The following is a 13505-nucleotide window of genomic DNA, read 5'->3' as shown; positions in this document are numbered from 1 at the left end:
GACCATCTTATGGCCTTCACCAACCTGATGTACCTTCAAGGGTTGGATGATCCCACTTGGTGCAAGTGTTTCCCAGCGACTCTCAAAGGAATCGCACAACAATGGTTCGGAAACCTGCCGACTAGTTGTGTAAATAGCTTCAGGACGCTTGCTTACTTATTCACCTCCAACTTCGCCATGAACATCCCTGCAAAGAAGACGACCCTTGATTTAGGATCAATTCAGCAGGGCGAGAAGGAGGGGCTTCGTTCTTACATCAGGCGGTTTAACCTGATGAGAATACAGATTCAAGGGTTACCGGATGAAGTAGCCTATACTGACTTTTTCAGAGGTCTCAAGGACGGGTCGACCTTCAAATTTGATTTGGTCCGAAAGAGGGTGGCGACTCTTCAAGAGGCCTTGATTGAAGCAGAAGCCTATATACAGGCGACTGATCTTTGTAGTACGGTAAAACAGTCGGACGGGAAAAGGTTCGACAAAAGAGAAGGACGACAGAAACAATCGTCAAACAAAGACGAGAAGAGAAAAGAGGTCTGGGCGGCTGATTCCTCTAAACAGCCGGCCCAGAAAAAGAAAAAAGAATTCAAACCATACTCCCCAAAGTATGCGTTTAGCAAGGATAGCCAATTTATCCTAAAGGAAATCAAGGGACGGATCTCAATTGAGAAGCCGGTCCCCATGAAGGGTTCTGCAAACAACCGGAACCAAGGAAAATTCTGTGCTTATCATGAAGATGTTGGTCATCACACCAATGATTGCATCAGTCTCATGCGGTATCTAGACCGCCTGGCTGAGCAAGGTGATCTTGACATTTAATATCAGACTGAGCAGTCGGCCAAAAAGAATCAACAGGCCGACAGCTCCGATACAGATGATGCAGTCGTCTACACCATTGCAGGCGGCTTCTCAGGAGGCGGCCCCACTATTAGGGGCAACAAAGACAACATCAGACGGTTAGATGTAAATTCCGTTCACCAAGAACGACCCTCCAAATATTCATTTCCTGAGATTGTCATCACTGAAGAAGATCTAGGAGGGGTAAGAGGGCCGCATGACGACCCTATCGTTATTGAATGTAAAGTGGCCAACCAGAGAGTTGGCCGAATCCTCATAGATACCGGAAGCTCCTCAGATCTTATCAATAGCAAATGTCTGTCGAAACTAAAATATCAGACTAAGCATACATCCGGCATCCCACCCTTTAGTAGGGTTTGGAGGAGGAGTCGTCCACCCACTAGGACGAGTGGATTTACCCATCCGCCTGGGCGAAAAAGGAGAAGGACGACACATGGTAGTCCGGTTCCTGGTAGTAGAAGAACTCTCGGCCTACAACATAATTCTGGGACGACCAACCCTAAATAATTCCAAGGCTGTTATAATCCCATCTCTTATGTTGCTCAAGTTTGAGAGGGATAATGGAACAGTCGGGTCCCTAAGGGGAGATTAGAAGATGGCCCGAGAGTGCTATCTCTCGGATGTCAAGCCCACTGTTATGGCCACTGGGTCAAGTGGTGGAAAAACAGACCTTGACAATGTCAAGGAGAGTGCGCCTGTTCAAGAAGCAGGCGACAAGAAGAGAAAAGCATCCCAGAAAGGGGCCGCAAGAAAAGACAAAAAATAGCAATCATTGGCAGAGGAGCGGTCGGATGAATTCCGCCCTCAGCCGGTTGGTGAGCATACGGACTTGATCTTAGACGACTCACGTCCTGAGCGAACAATCAAAGTTGGGACGACTGCTCTGAGAGACCTTGGTGACGACTTTCACAAACTATTGAAAGAATACAAGGACATCTTTGCATTCGAAGTCCATGAAATGCCAGGCATTAGTCCTGATCTGGCGGTACATAAACTGGCCGTGGATCCAAAAAAGAAGCCGGTACGGCAGAAGAAGCGGAACCATGGCGAAGAAAGAAGTCAGGCGGCAGCCGCCGAAGTTAAAAAATTACTTGATGCAGGGTTCATTCGACAATGTTACTTCCCAGACTGGGTTGCAAATGTGGTGCTTGTTAAAAAGCCGAATGGCACCTGGCGAATGTGTGTAGACTACACAGACTTAAACAAGGCGTGCCCCAAAGACAATTACCCTCTGCCTAGAATTGATAACCTGGTCGACTCAACAGCCGGCCATGCTTTGATGAGCTTTATGGACGCCTACTCTGGTTTCCATCAAATTCCTTTATGGAAGAAAGATCAGGAGAAGACGGCCTTCGTCACTGATCAGGGGTTATACTGTTACACGGTCATGCCGTTTGGTCTTAAAAATGCCCCGGCCACTTTCCAGCGAATGATAAACACTGTGTTCTTTGATCAAATTGGGAGAAATGTCGAGGCATATATTGATGATATGATTGTCAATACTAAACTTCAGAAAGATCATCTGTCGGACCTCCGAGAAACTTTTGCCACACTCAGGCGGCACCATGTCATGCTCAATCCCAAGAAATGTGTCTTTGGAGTTGAGTCTGGGAAATTTCTCGAATTCCTTATCAATCAGAGAGGAATAGAGGCGAACCCTGAGAAGGTGCAGGCGGTCATTGACATGCAGTCGCCTCGTACCATCCGAGAGGTTCAGAAGTTAACAGGTTGTCTGGCGGCCTTGGGAAGATTTCTAAGCCGATCAGGCGACAAATGCCTATACTTTTTCCAGGCAATTAAGAAAAAGGCAAGGTTTGAATGGGGGCCGGATGCTGAGGCGGCCTTCCAGAAATTGAAAGTTCACTTGCATTCCTTGCCGAGGCTGGTCAGCCCTTTGCCCAAAGAAGTACTCTACATGTACCTGGCCGTCTCTGAGCATGCGTTAAGCGCTGTTCTCCTTGCTGAAAGAGACGGCTGTCAGTTCCCGGTCTACTTTGTCAGTCATGTACTGAAAAATGCCGAGTTGAGGTATCCCTTAGTGGAGAAATTTGGTCTTGCACTCTTCATGGCTGTTAAAAAATTGAAGCCCTACTTTTTGGCACATGCAGTCGTCGTGTATACAGACCAACCTATCAAGCGGCCACTAACCATCATGGAGTCGTCATGCCGAATGATCAAATGGGCCATAGAAATACAGAGCCTCGAAGTTACTTTCGAGCCTAGAAAAGCAGTGAAGGGGAAAGCCTTTGCTGACTTTATTGTTGAGATGACTCGTCCTCCTGACTCTCAAGTTCCAGACCAAGTCTGGAAGGTATATGTGGATGGAAGCTCTACTTCAAATGGTTGTGGAGCAGGCGTCATATGTCATTCGCCAGAGGGCGACAGGTACGAGTGTGCGTTACGCTTCAGTTTTCAGGCCTCAAACAATGAGGCAGAATATGAAGCTTTACTAGCCGGAATCCGCATGTGCAAGGCGGCAGGGGCAAGAAAAATAGACACCTGTTCCGATTCACAATTGATAGTGAGTCAGTACAATGGCGAATACGAAGCAACCCATCCGGCCATGATCAAGTATTTACAGGCGGTCCGACTAGCAGTCGGCTCCCTTGAGGATTTCCATCTGATCCAAGTGCCGAGATCAGAAAACAACCAGGCGGATGCACTTTCAAAATTAGCATCATCCGCCTCCTGTGATACTCCTCGAACTGTTTTTTGGGAAGTAATGGAGATGAGAAGCATCGAGGAAGACCCTATTGGAATCCTAGACAGAAGCTCAACCTGGATGGATCCAATCAGGGCATATCTGACAAACGGTACCCTGCCGGATGATAATAAACAGGCGGCAGCACTGAAAAAACGAGCAACCAGTTTTGACATAATAAAGGGAGAACTTCACAAAAGGGGGTACCTTAAACCCTTCTTAAAGTGTGTTACTCCAGAAAAGGGACGAGAGATACTAGACGATCTTCACTCTGGTTACTGTGCTTCTCATATAGGCGGTAGGACGCTTGCTCAACGGGCAAGGCGGCAGGGCTACTTTTGGCCTACTTTAGAAGCAGATGCAATGGAGATGGTGAAAAAATGTGACAAGTGCCAAAGGTTTGGCAAGCTAATTCACCGTCCGGCTACTGACCTCACTACTATTCATAGCCCACTATCGTTTGCTAAGTGGGGCATGGATATTCTGGGTCCATATATGCCTGCTACAGGCGGAAGGAGGTACATACTTGTTTCCGTCGACTACTTCACTAAATGGGTAGAGGCGGAGGCTGTAAAGGGAATCAAGACGAAGGATGTAATTTTATTCATTTAGAAAAATGTCATCACTCGGTTCGGGGTTCCCATGTCTATGGTTTTTGATAATGGTCCCCAATTTGAGACGCCTGTTCTCAAAAGCTGGTTGGGTGACCAAGGAATTGCAAACTACTTTGCATCTGTCGGTCGTCCACAAGCAAACGGCAAGGTAGAAGCTTTTAATAAAATCATCTCAGACGGTCTCAAGAAAAAGATTGAACGAGCAGGCGGCCTATGGGCGGATGAATTACCACATGTTCTTTGGGCCATTAGGACGACTGAAAAAGGGGCGACTGGAGAAACTCCATTCCTCCTAACTTATGGTGCGGAAGCTGTTCTTCCAATAGAACACTACGAGCCGACTCTTCGAGTAATGCTATATGACGAAGAGGCAAACTGGGAAGCCATGCGCCTGGCATTAGACTCACTTCCTGAAAGGAGGGGCAATGCTGTCTTGCGCCATGAAATTTACCGCCTGAGAATGACTAGATCATACAACAAAAAAGTACACAGGCTTCCACTCAAAGTGGGGGACTTTGTACTTAGAAAAATGGAAGCAGTTGGTAGGGCTAATGAGTCTGGCAAACTAACTCCCCACTGGGAAGGACCCTACCGAATCTGTGAAGAAGTCAGGGACGGTACCTACCGTCTGGAAACACCAGACGGACAACCGTTGCCTCGAACTTGGAATGTAGATAATCTTAAGAAATATTTCTTTTGAATGATGTAAATAGTCAAGGGCTACTTAATAAAAGTTTGCGTACTTAATATTCAATTTTGTACTAAGAGGGGCACGCCTACTAACAAACAGTCGGCTACTCTCCATGTTTAATTTTCTCCAGAGGGGCATGCCGTCTGTACCTTTACAGTCGGCTGCTCTCCATTGAGTATTTTACTCTATCTTCAGAGGGGCATGCCGTCTGTACCTATACAGTCGGCTACTCTCCATTGAGTTATACTTTCAGAGGGGCATGTTGTCTGTACCTTTACAGTCGGCTACTCTCCATTGAGTATTTTACTCATATTCAGAGGGGCATGCCGCCTGTACCTTTACAGTCGGCTACTCTCCACTGAGTATTTTACTCTATCACCATAGGAGCACGCTGTCTGAACATATACTCGGCTACTCTCCATAGAAGAGGTCCGAGTGGTACCAAACACACAGCCACCCCCCTTATACTTAACTAAAAATGATCAGGGCCTGGCCGACCCTGTGCCTAAACAGGCGGCTACCCTCCTTTTACTTAGCACCTATGTTCACCAAGAACTAACCAAGGCCACAAGCCGAATGATCAGACCAGGCGCCAAGCCAACTGATCCAATCTTCCAAACTAATACGACCTGTCCCAACATCATAGCAGGCGTCCGGCGGCATCCCTTCGGATGAAATTCGTCGCAGAGAGCAGCTCCCTTTTGGGTGGAACATTGCTCTATAAACTAATTACACGGCACCTATACGACTGTCCCCAAGGGCAACCACGTAGCCGTTTTTGAGACAAGGATAACTCTATCACTAACCAAACCAGTGGTAGCAGTTGACATCTGAGTCAGATGACCGCTTGTATTACTTGGGATAAATGCAGGGGGTACCTCTTGAGTTAATAACCAACAAACATTGGCGAATCAAAAGGTTCAGCCGGCCTCCGCCGCCTGGTGCCTTTACTACTCAAGCAGGAGTGACGGCGACTGAGTAACTCCAAAGTTAACTCATAGTCACTTTCTCTAACTTAGTATGGAGCCTAAAAGGTATGAGTCGTCCGCCTGTTTTTAGCAAACAGGGGCTCTCAACCACTACTCCTGCTAAGTTAACAACTTATGAGTTAAAAGCCAACAAACATTGGCGAATAAAGGGGAACAACCGGTACCCACCGCTTGATACCTCTACTACTCAGTTACTTGGCGACTAGGTAACAATCATGTTTACTTGGTCAAACCACTTTCCTACTTGGTTAATTTTACAAATGACAGGACCGCCTGCCTAAAGGGGATCCAGTCTTTAAAATGGTTCGAATACCGATTGGATAAATGGCCGACTGATCGTCTAGCCTGGAAACAGACAACCAGTCGTCCAGGGGCATAGGCGGCGTGACTAACTATCCGTACCTGTCTGCAACTATCGGCCATGTAAAACAGTCGGTATAGTGAACAACTTGATATCAGAATATTCAATACTTAAACAAATTTGAAGCAAAACAAAAAAAAAATTCATTAAAAAGAAGCCGGTCATTAAAGACCGGCCCCCTGGTCGGGTAAATACAAAACAAACGGCAAGCAGGCCGTGGAAAGAAGACATAAAGCTTAAGAAGGGGGCAGATCTTCAATATTAGCAGCTGCCGCCTGGTAAGCACTCTTCTTGCTGGACTCGGCTTCAGCTGCATTCTTCTTTGATGCATTACCCCCAAGCGGCACAAGCGCCACTACCGGCTCCTCCTCCTCCAACGCTTCCTCCGACGCCTCTTCCTCAGCAGGCGCCAGGATCTCTTGATTATATGTATCAGAACACTGGCGGTACGTTTTTTCCCATGAGGCAAAGTCGGCACTGGGGAAGAGGCGGCCCCAAGTCATGCGCTGGATTTGAGCAGAGTCTTCCATCATCTCCCGGACCAGCTCTTTCTTTTCTTGCTCGGCCTTTTCCGAGAGCTCCTGAGTAAGACTCTTCTCCTGGGTCACCAAGCGTTCCTTTACGTTGGCCAAGGATTTCTCCAAGGCTTCGTATGAGGACATCTTGTGGCGAAGAGGTCTCAGCTCGGCCTTGAGGTTGTTGATAGTTGCCTCCAGCTCGCCATTCCTCTTCTGGGCCGCCTCTAACTGAGCCCGAATAGCGGCGGTAGCCTGCGCCTGATAATAAAGAATATCAATGGTCAGAACTTCATTTTGGGCAATTTGAAACATTGCCTTATCACAGTCAGAGGCGGCCATAGCTTTTGCAGCCTTTACCTCTTTGTTCTTCCGGTCAAGCGGCTTGCGAAGGCCGTTCACTCGGAGCAGGGCCTAAGTAAAAAGGGGGAACAGGCGTCAGTTTCCAAACAAAAAAGAAAACAGGCGTCCTGGAATTCAAATACTCAAAAATATGCTAAGTGTACCTCAGCAAGGACCCCTGCAATCCCGTCTAGGTCAAGGGTGCCGACACCCCTGACCGCCTCCCTTTCAGCTGGAGGAACGACCTTGATCATAGACTTGGCCACCTCGACCAAGTCAGGCTCCTGAGGGCCGGCTGCATCAAGCATAAACAAGCGGATTAGACCTAGTAAAGAAGGGAGCAAGTCTAAAATTTACAAAGACAATTTCATACTTCTAGGTGGCCCAGCTGGAGTTTTAGAAGAAGTGGCCGGCTGTTTCTCAGCCGCCGCATGTTTCCTGGCAGAACCAGGAGAGCTCGCAACAGTCGTCCTCCGGGCCTTGGGGTCCGGCTGTTGGGAAGAAGAAGCTCTTGGAGCGCCCGTCTAAAAAAGAAGAAAAAGGTCAGTATGCATAAACACAACTCCAAAAAGAGGGTGAAAGGTTCGAAGCCCACCAAGGGTGCCCCCTTGTTGGGGGAGTCGGTTGAAGCTTGTTGCATGATGGAGGCCAGCAACATGGCCGCCGCAGTCTTGGAGGCGGTAATTTTGCTCATAGCGTCCGCTGCAAAAACAAATAGCAAAGTTAATAAGAAATAACAAGAAATGCATGGAACAACAGAGTATTCGACAGGCCGACTACCTCTTGAACACCGACTGCTGAGGCCACAGGCGGCCAAAAAGTACTCGTCGTAGAGCCATTTGAAGCTCGGGACGCAGTGCAGGGGTACTTGCTCTCGTACCCCTGAACTAGAGTTCATCTTCGACTCTACTTTGAAGAGTCCTTTATCTAGGATCTCTTTCTTAGCCTTGGGGGGAACAGGCGGCATGCTGCGGCCGCCTGCAAGAAGGGGCGGATTCCTGTTCCACCTGTTGAAGCGCTTGTTTAGCTCTGTGTCTGAACTCTCAATGATGAGGAAGGTGCTCCGCCAGTCCTTCCATTTGTTTGCTTTACCTCTCGTCATGAGGTAGCCCCTGTGGCTCGTCAATTGATACCAGCCGGTACCGCCTGCCTTAGGGGTCCGGCTGAGGTAGTTCATGTGGGCGAAAGCCTCGAAGCTCGGCTCCACCCCGTGCAGTTCGCACCCGGCCACATAGCCGAGTACGTTGACCCAAGAGTTCGGGGCTAACTGCCATAGCCCCAACTCATACCCATCCAAGATCCGCTGAACAGCCGGATGTAGTAGGAAGCGCAGCCCAGCCTTGATGGCCGCCTCGTAGCAGCCAAAGCAGGCGCTATCATAACTGGTACCAGCCGGCCAGACGACTGTGTCTTCTGGATCCGGCACAAACACTAAAAAGCTGGGGCCCATTGTGTGGTTTGCGATAAAGCTCTCCACTTTCTCTTGCATGGCCGTGATCCGGCCCCGAGGTACCGTGCAGTAGTAGGGGGTATTTTGCTCTCGGTGAGAGGCGGATGGCTCCGCCCAATCGTCCCCCTTTTCAACTGCGTGAGAAAGCCTCGCCTCTTGCAGGCGACTGTTTTTCTCTTCTGTGTCCAGAGAAGCATGGCCAGAAGAGCTAGACTCGGAATCGTCCCCTGACGAGTCCAAAGAAGACGACTCCTCCCCTCTCCCGGAGGGGCCCGCCTCCTCTCCTTTAAAAGGAGCCGGAGAGAATGAAGAATTGTCAACTGTAAAATGGGAAGGGGTCACTTTGACTCCTCCCTCAGAACTGCCGGCTTTCAAGCCGCTTTGTTTCACTTCCACATCTGGCGCCTGGTCAGATGTTTCACTAATCGGCACCCTGTGGGAGGAGCCGTCTGAATTTGAGATCCTGGCAGTCTTTTTTGTTCTGGCCATCATGCTCTGCATAGACACAGATACAGTCGGACTTCGTATAAAGGGCAAAGATGGGTCCGGAAAAGGGCAGGCGGCACTCCTAGTCCTAGATTCAGCCGTCCCCGGTGACCGGCTGATCACTAACCTAGGTCGTGTCATGTGCTTCCGTGGTGCCATTTCAAAAAAGAATAAAAAGAAAATTAAGAGTAAAAGAACCGACAGTTACCTGAACGAGTGGCGATTGATGAAGTTCTGAAAATCCTTTGCAGTCGGCTTGTCAGAGCAGGCGGTAGGCAGAAAGGGTCCAAAATGTCAGAGCAAGTTCAGGGGTCCGAATGTTCTCTCAAAAAGTTCTCAAGTGTGAAAATAACTGAAGTCAATACTCCTTTATATAGGCGAAGTGAGAAGGCGAAGGGTCACTTCCAGAAATCAAAATTTGGGCAGGAGAATCTCTCGGCCTTTCGCCGAGTGACACCTGTAGCAGGTCGTCGCCTGTTACAGTGCGACACCTGTCACAGGTAACACGTGACCAGTCACGTGCCACCTGTGAGGGGCAAATGATTAGGGGATTTTGCTCCCACCAATCGGAATGCGCCACGTGGGCCACTCAGGTACTGCCAAGTGTCCCCCAGTTGGAACTGTCAGGGCTTGCCACGTGGCACACGCTTATTCGTCCACCTTGGACCTATTATGTCATGACACGTGGCATACTCCATGCCTAATGGAGAAACCGGCCACCCAGGCCCAACTTTCGAGGGAAGCCCAATCAGCCCTAGGTTAACCTAAACCTAGGACGGGCACGTTTCCCAAGGTTATAAATACCTCCCTTAATCCTCATTAAGGGAGATTACGCTAAAAACTCACATTAAACACTCTCACCTAGAGAGACCCAATCACTTTAATTTCCGCATTAATTACTCCTTAATCAAGTACTAACTTGACCGTTGGAGGCGGAGCTCCCACCACCAGGAGTCTCCGTTGTTTTGCAGGTACAGGCGTCCGGTTCCAGTCTCGGAATTGTAACTCTCCCGCAGGACATCAGAAAACCCCGAAACAAAAACCATTAACCTATGACTTACTAATGCAGACGAACATAATAAGACTCAAAATAATGCAAGACACTGTACAGTGTGGATTTAATATCCATATTCTATTGGACTTCTGGTCCACGATAAATTTTGATCATTATAACTATGTCGACATCAAAATGGACATATATTTGAGATCCCTTATTTACTAGTCCATTATTTTACGCATATGCGTTTTATTCATCGGTTCCATTATATACCGGTATCATTATATTCTTTGAAATTCAATTTTCATTTGCGTTCTATCTTACAATAATGATATCTGGATATACCTTCAATTGGTACCATTACATAACTTTTCTCATATCATAGGCCATCTATTATAGTTCAGATATCTATACCGCCTATTTTTGGGGTAATTTATACAATGATATTAATATATTATAATTACACTTTACAAGTATTAACTGCACTATCTTGCCATATATCACATATTTATATTTGAACCGATTACACAACCTACACTTCAGTTGTAGCGAACCAAAGAAAATTAGCAAGATATTTCTCAATATATAATTTTACAAAAATTGGCACATAACACTATAAATTATCTTTATAGAGATCAACTAATTATAATCTTACAATTTTGCCAACTTACTCCATTTCTTCTCCCCCTTAAGTTGGTAAAATATCTCAAATATTGGGGCGTCGAATTATTCACCAACTTAGTACATTATTTCATGTGTAAAAAGATTTCATTCTATATATAGGAGGAATTCAATTATTTATTTTTCACAAAATTCCTCTCATAGAAAAGTTATATTCACCAAACTTTTTTTTATGTCTTCTAGAGAACATTTTATAGGAAAATATACTTTCTTAATTAATTTATAATGCACATTGCACATGTTAATAAATCTTTCATAATTTGTTCTCTTCTGGAGATCAATATCAGTGGGGGAGTCATGTATTGTGCAGTTGTCTATCTAACTTTCTTATTTATTATGTGCTAACATACGATAGCCCCAATCAAGAGAATTGTTATACAAACATAACTTGCTTGTAATTTCAGTAGGTGGTGATCTTCTGGATCACTATACTAATTACTCAAAATTTCAACATACAACTCGTATTTGGTGAGCTTCTGGACGCCTAATAGTTGACAAGGTTATTCTAGTAAACTTCTGGTCACCAATTACTCTTACATTAAAAAATTTTTTATTCAAACTAATATAACATCTCTGGACTTTTCCTTCAACACAAACTATTAATAATTACAATCAAATATAGCTCAATCTCAATGTTATGTATTGCCTTCTATTCATTTTATATATTTAACATGAGAGAGAGTCAGCACATTTTTCCTTTCATTTCAAATGAAACTTCTGGTTTCCAAAACGGGTAATTATCAAACTCGGATGACCTAATTTAATTATCACATCGAATCATTTTATCTAAATTTAAATTATGGTCAGTTTTCCAATACTAGTGATCACTTTACTAGACGACTATATACATGGCCATGAATATGATGTGATATATATAAGAACACTAACATGTGTGTCTTTTTATACTTGGAAAGACAATCAACCAATATGTTATCAAATAACAACTCATATTCTACTGGAGTTTTAAGTATAATCTTGATACATGCTAATCATGTTGGACATTTTACACTATTCTGGAGCACTTTATACAATCGTATCATGAATTAATTTTATTGGACATATTTCCCTTTTGGAGGTAGATTAGAAATGCATAACTTTTTCGAACATTTCAATTATTTCTCCGTTCACCTTCAGAGGATTTTTATCATTGCAACTTGTTAGTATACCACGCTTCAGGCGTGCTTTAGATTCATTAACAATCGGTATTGTCCTTCTAGGACATCAAATTTAATTGGAGCATTTATAACTAGTATATAGCCATGACATTTATTCATATCCATCTTCAGGATGGTATCATGCTAAATATTTTATTATCATGTGGCCACCTTTATGTTTAAGCTAATATATGTATGCAACTGACCATACATTAATATATTTTTATATTCATAATGTGCAAGGATTAAATGAAACAATAGAATAAATGTCATCTCCCCCAAATCCTTGCATATGGGGTATAAAATTAATCCAACGACTTTTAAATTTCTTGCATATTTTAAGCCATTAATTCTTTTAGCAATTCATGTATCAAGAAAAGTAAACTTATTCTTATAAAGCTCCAACTTATTCCTCTTGCTCAATTAAATTAATCTTTAGAATTGAATCTCGTATATATATGAGCACAATATATATATATATATATATATATATATATATATATATATATATATATATATATATATATATATATATATATATATATATATATATATATATATATATATATATATATATATAAATCAAGTTTCTCACAATGTCTTATGTTAGTAATTTTCTAAATGGGAACTGTATTTAGGGACGGAGAGAGTATATATGTATTATTCTCTCATGACATTATATTTATAGAATCACATCATTATTGCGAATGAGAAATTATTTAAGTAATGACATACTTTAGAAACTCATAAGAAATTTCAAGGTCATCCATAAAACTTATATGACATATGCACAATAATCCGACTTATTCATCACCCACATATTTACAAGTTCTATTCTTAACATGAAAACTAGAAAATTACCGTATAATGTAAGTCAAGAAATTAGTGCAACATCAAAAATATAAAATGTCCCAAAACAAAAAACTTATAAGGCATAAAATCATAATACTACTATTATCTTAAATAAGGGAACATAAAAATAAATGCAAACTAATCAAGTTTATTCGCCTAAGCATCATAATTTATTCAATTTTTTTTTTCATGAGAGGTAACGAAATCAACAACTTCTAATTAAATGGGTTGCATCACCATAATCGAAATCACCTTCGCCATCCTCGTACACCAAATTAGTTTCCACTTTCTTTCCTTTCTTATAAATTGATTGTTGATAAAGGTCTACAAGATGCTTTGGTGTACGACACACTCGAGACCAATGACCTTTTGCTCCACAACGATAACACATATTGGTCTCACTTTTTCCCTTTTCATCAATATTATCTTTACGTTTCCACTTCTTGTGGCAATTTGAATTACCTCCACGACCTTTACCAGATCCACGTCCACGACCTCGGCCACGCAATTGACTACGACCGCGACCTCGATCATTACTGCTAGAATGGTGTTTGTTTTTAGACTCTTTCCCATTATGAGATGTTGCATTCGCTTCAGAGAATGGAGTAGAGTCAGTAGGACGTGATTCATGATTTTTCATTAATAGCTCATTATTTTGCTCAGCCATGAGGAGACAAGATATCAATTTAGAATATTTCTTGAAAACGTTTTCACGGTATTGTGTCTGCAGGACAACATTGTTTGCATGAAAAGTAGAGTATGTTTTCTCCAACATTTCTGCATCCGTGACTTTCTCTCCACATAATTTCACAAACAT

General features: G+C 43.8%; 1 protein-coding gene across 1 annotated transcript; it reads right to left on the bottom strand.

The window, feature by feature from the left end:
* Positions 1–12893: 12893 nt before the first annotated feature.
* LOC110704111 lies at positions 12894–13505 on the bottom strand. Its single transcript, XM_021881890.1, has one exon. It carries the CDS (start codon positions 13503–13505, stop codon positions 12894–12896), a length of 612 nt encoding a protein of 203 aa, XP_021737582.1.

The sequence above is a fragment of the Chenopodium quinoa genome, unplaced genomic scaffold, assembly GCF_001683475.1.
Source record: "Chenopodium quinoa cultivar QQ74 unplaced genomic scaffold, ASM168347v1, whole genome shotgun sequence".
Lineage (NCBI taxonomy): Eukaryota > Viridiplantae > Streptophyta > Magnoliopsida > Caryophyllales > Amaranthaceae > Chenopodium > Chenopodium quinoa.
Note: the sequence above shows the minus strand (reverse complement) of the source record. Positions and strands in the feature narration are given on the sequence as shown.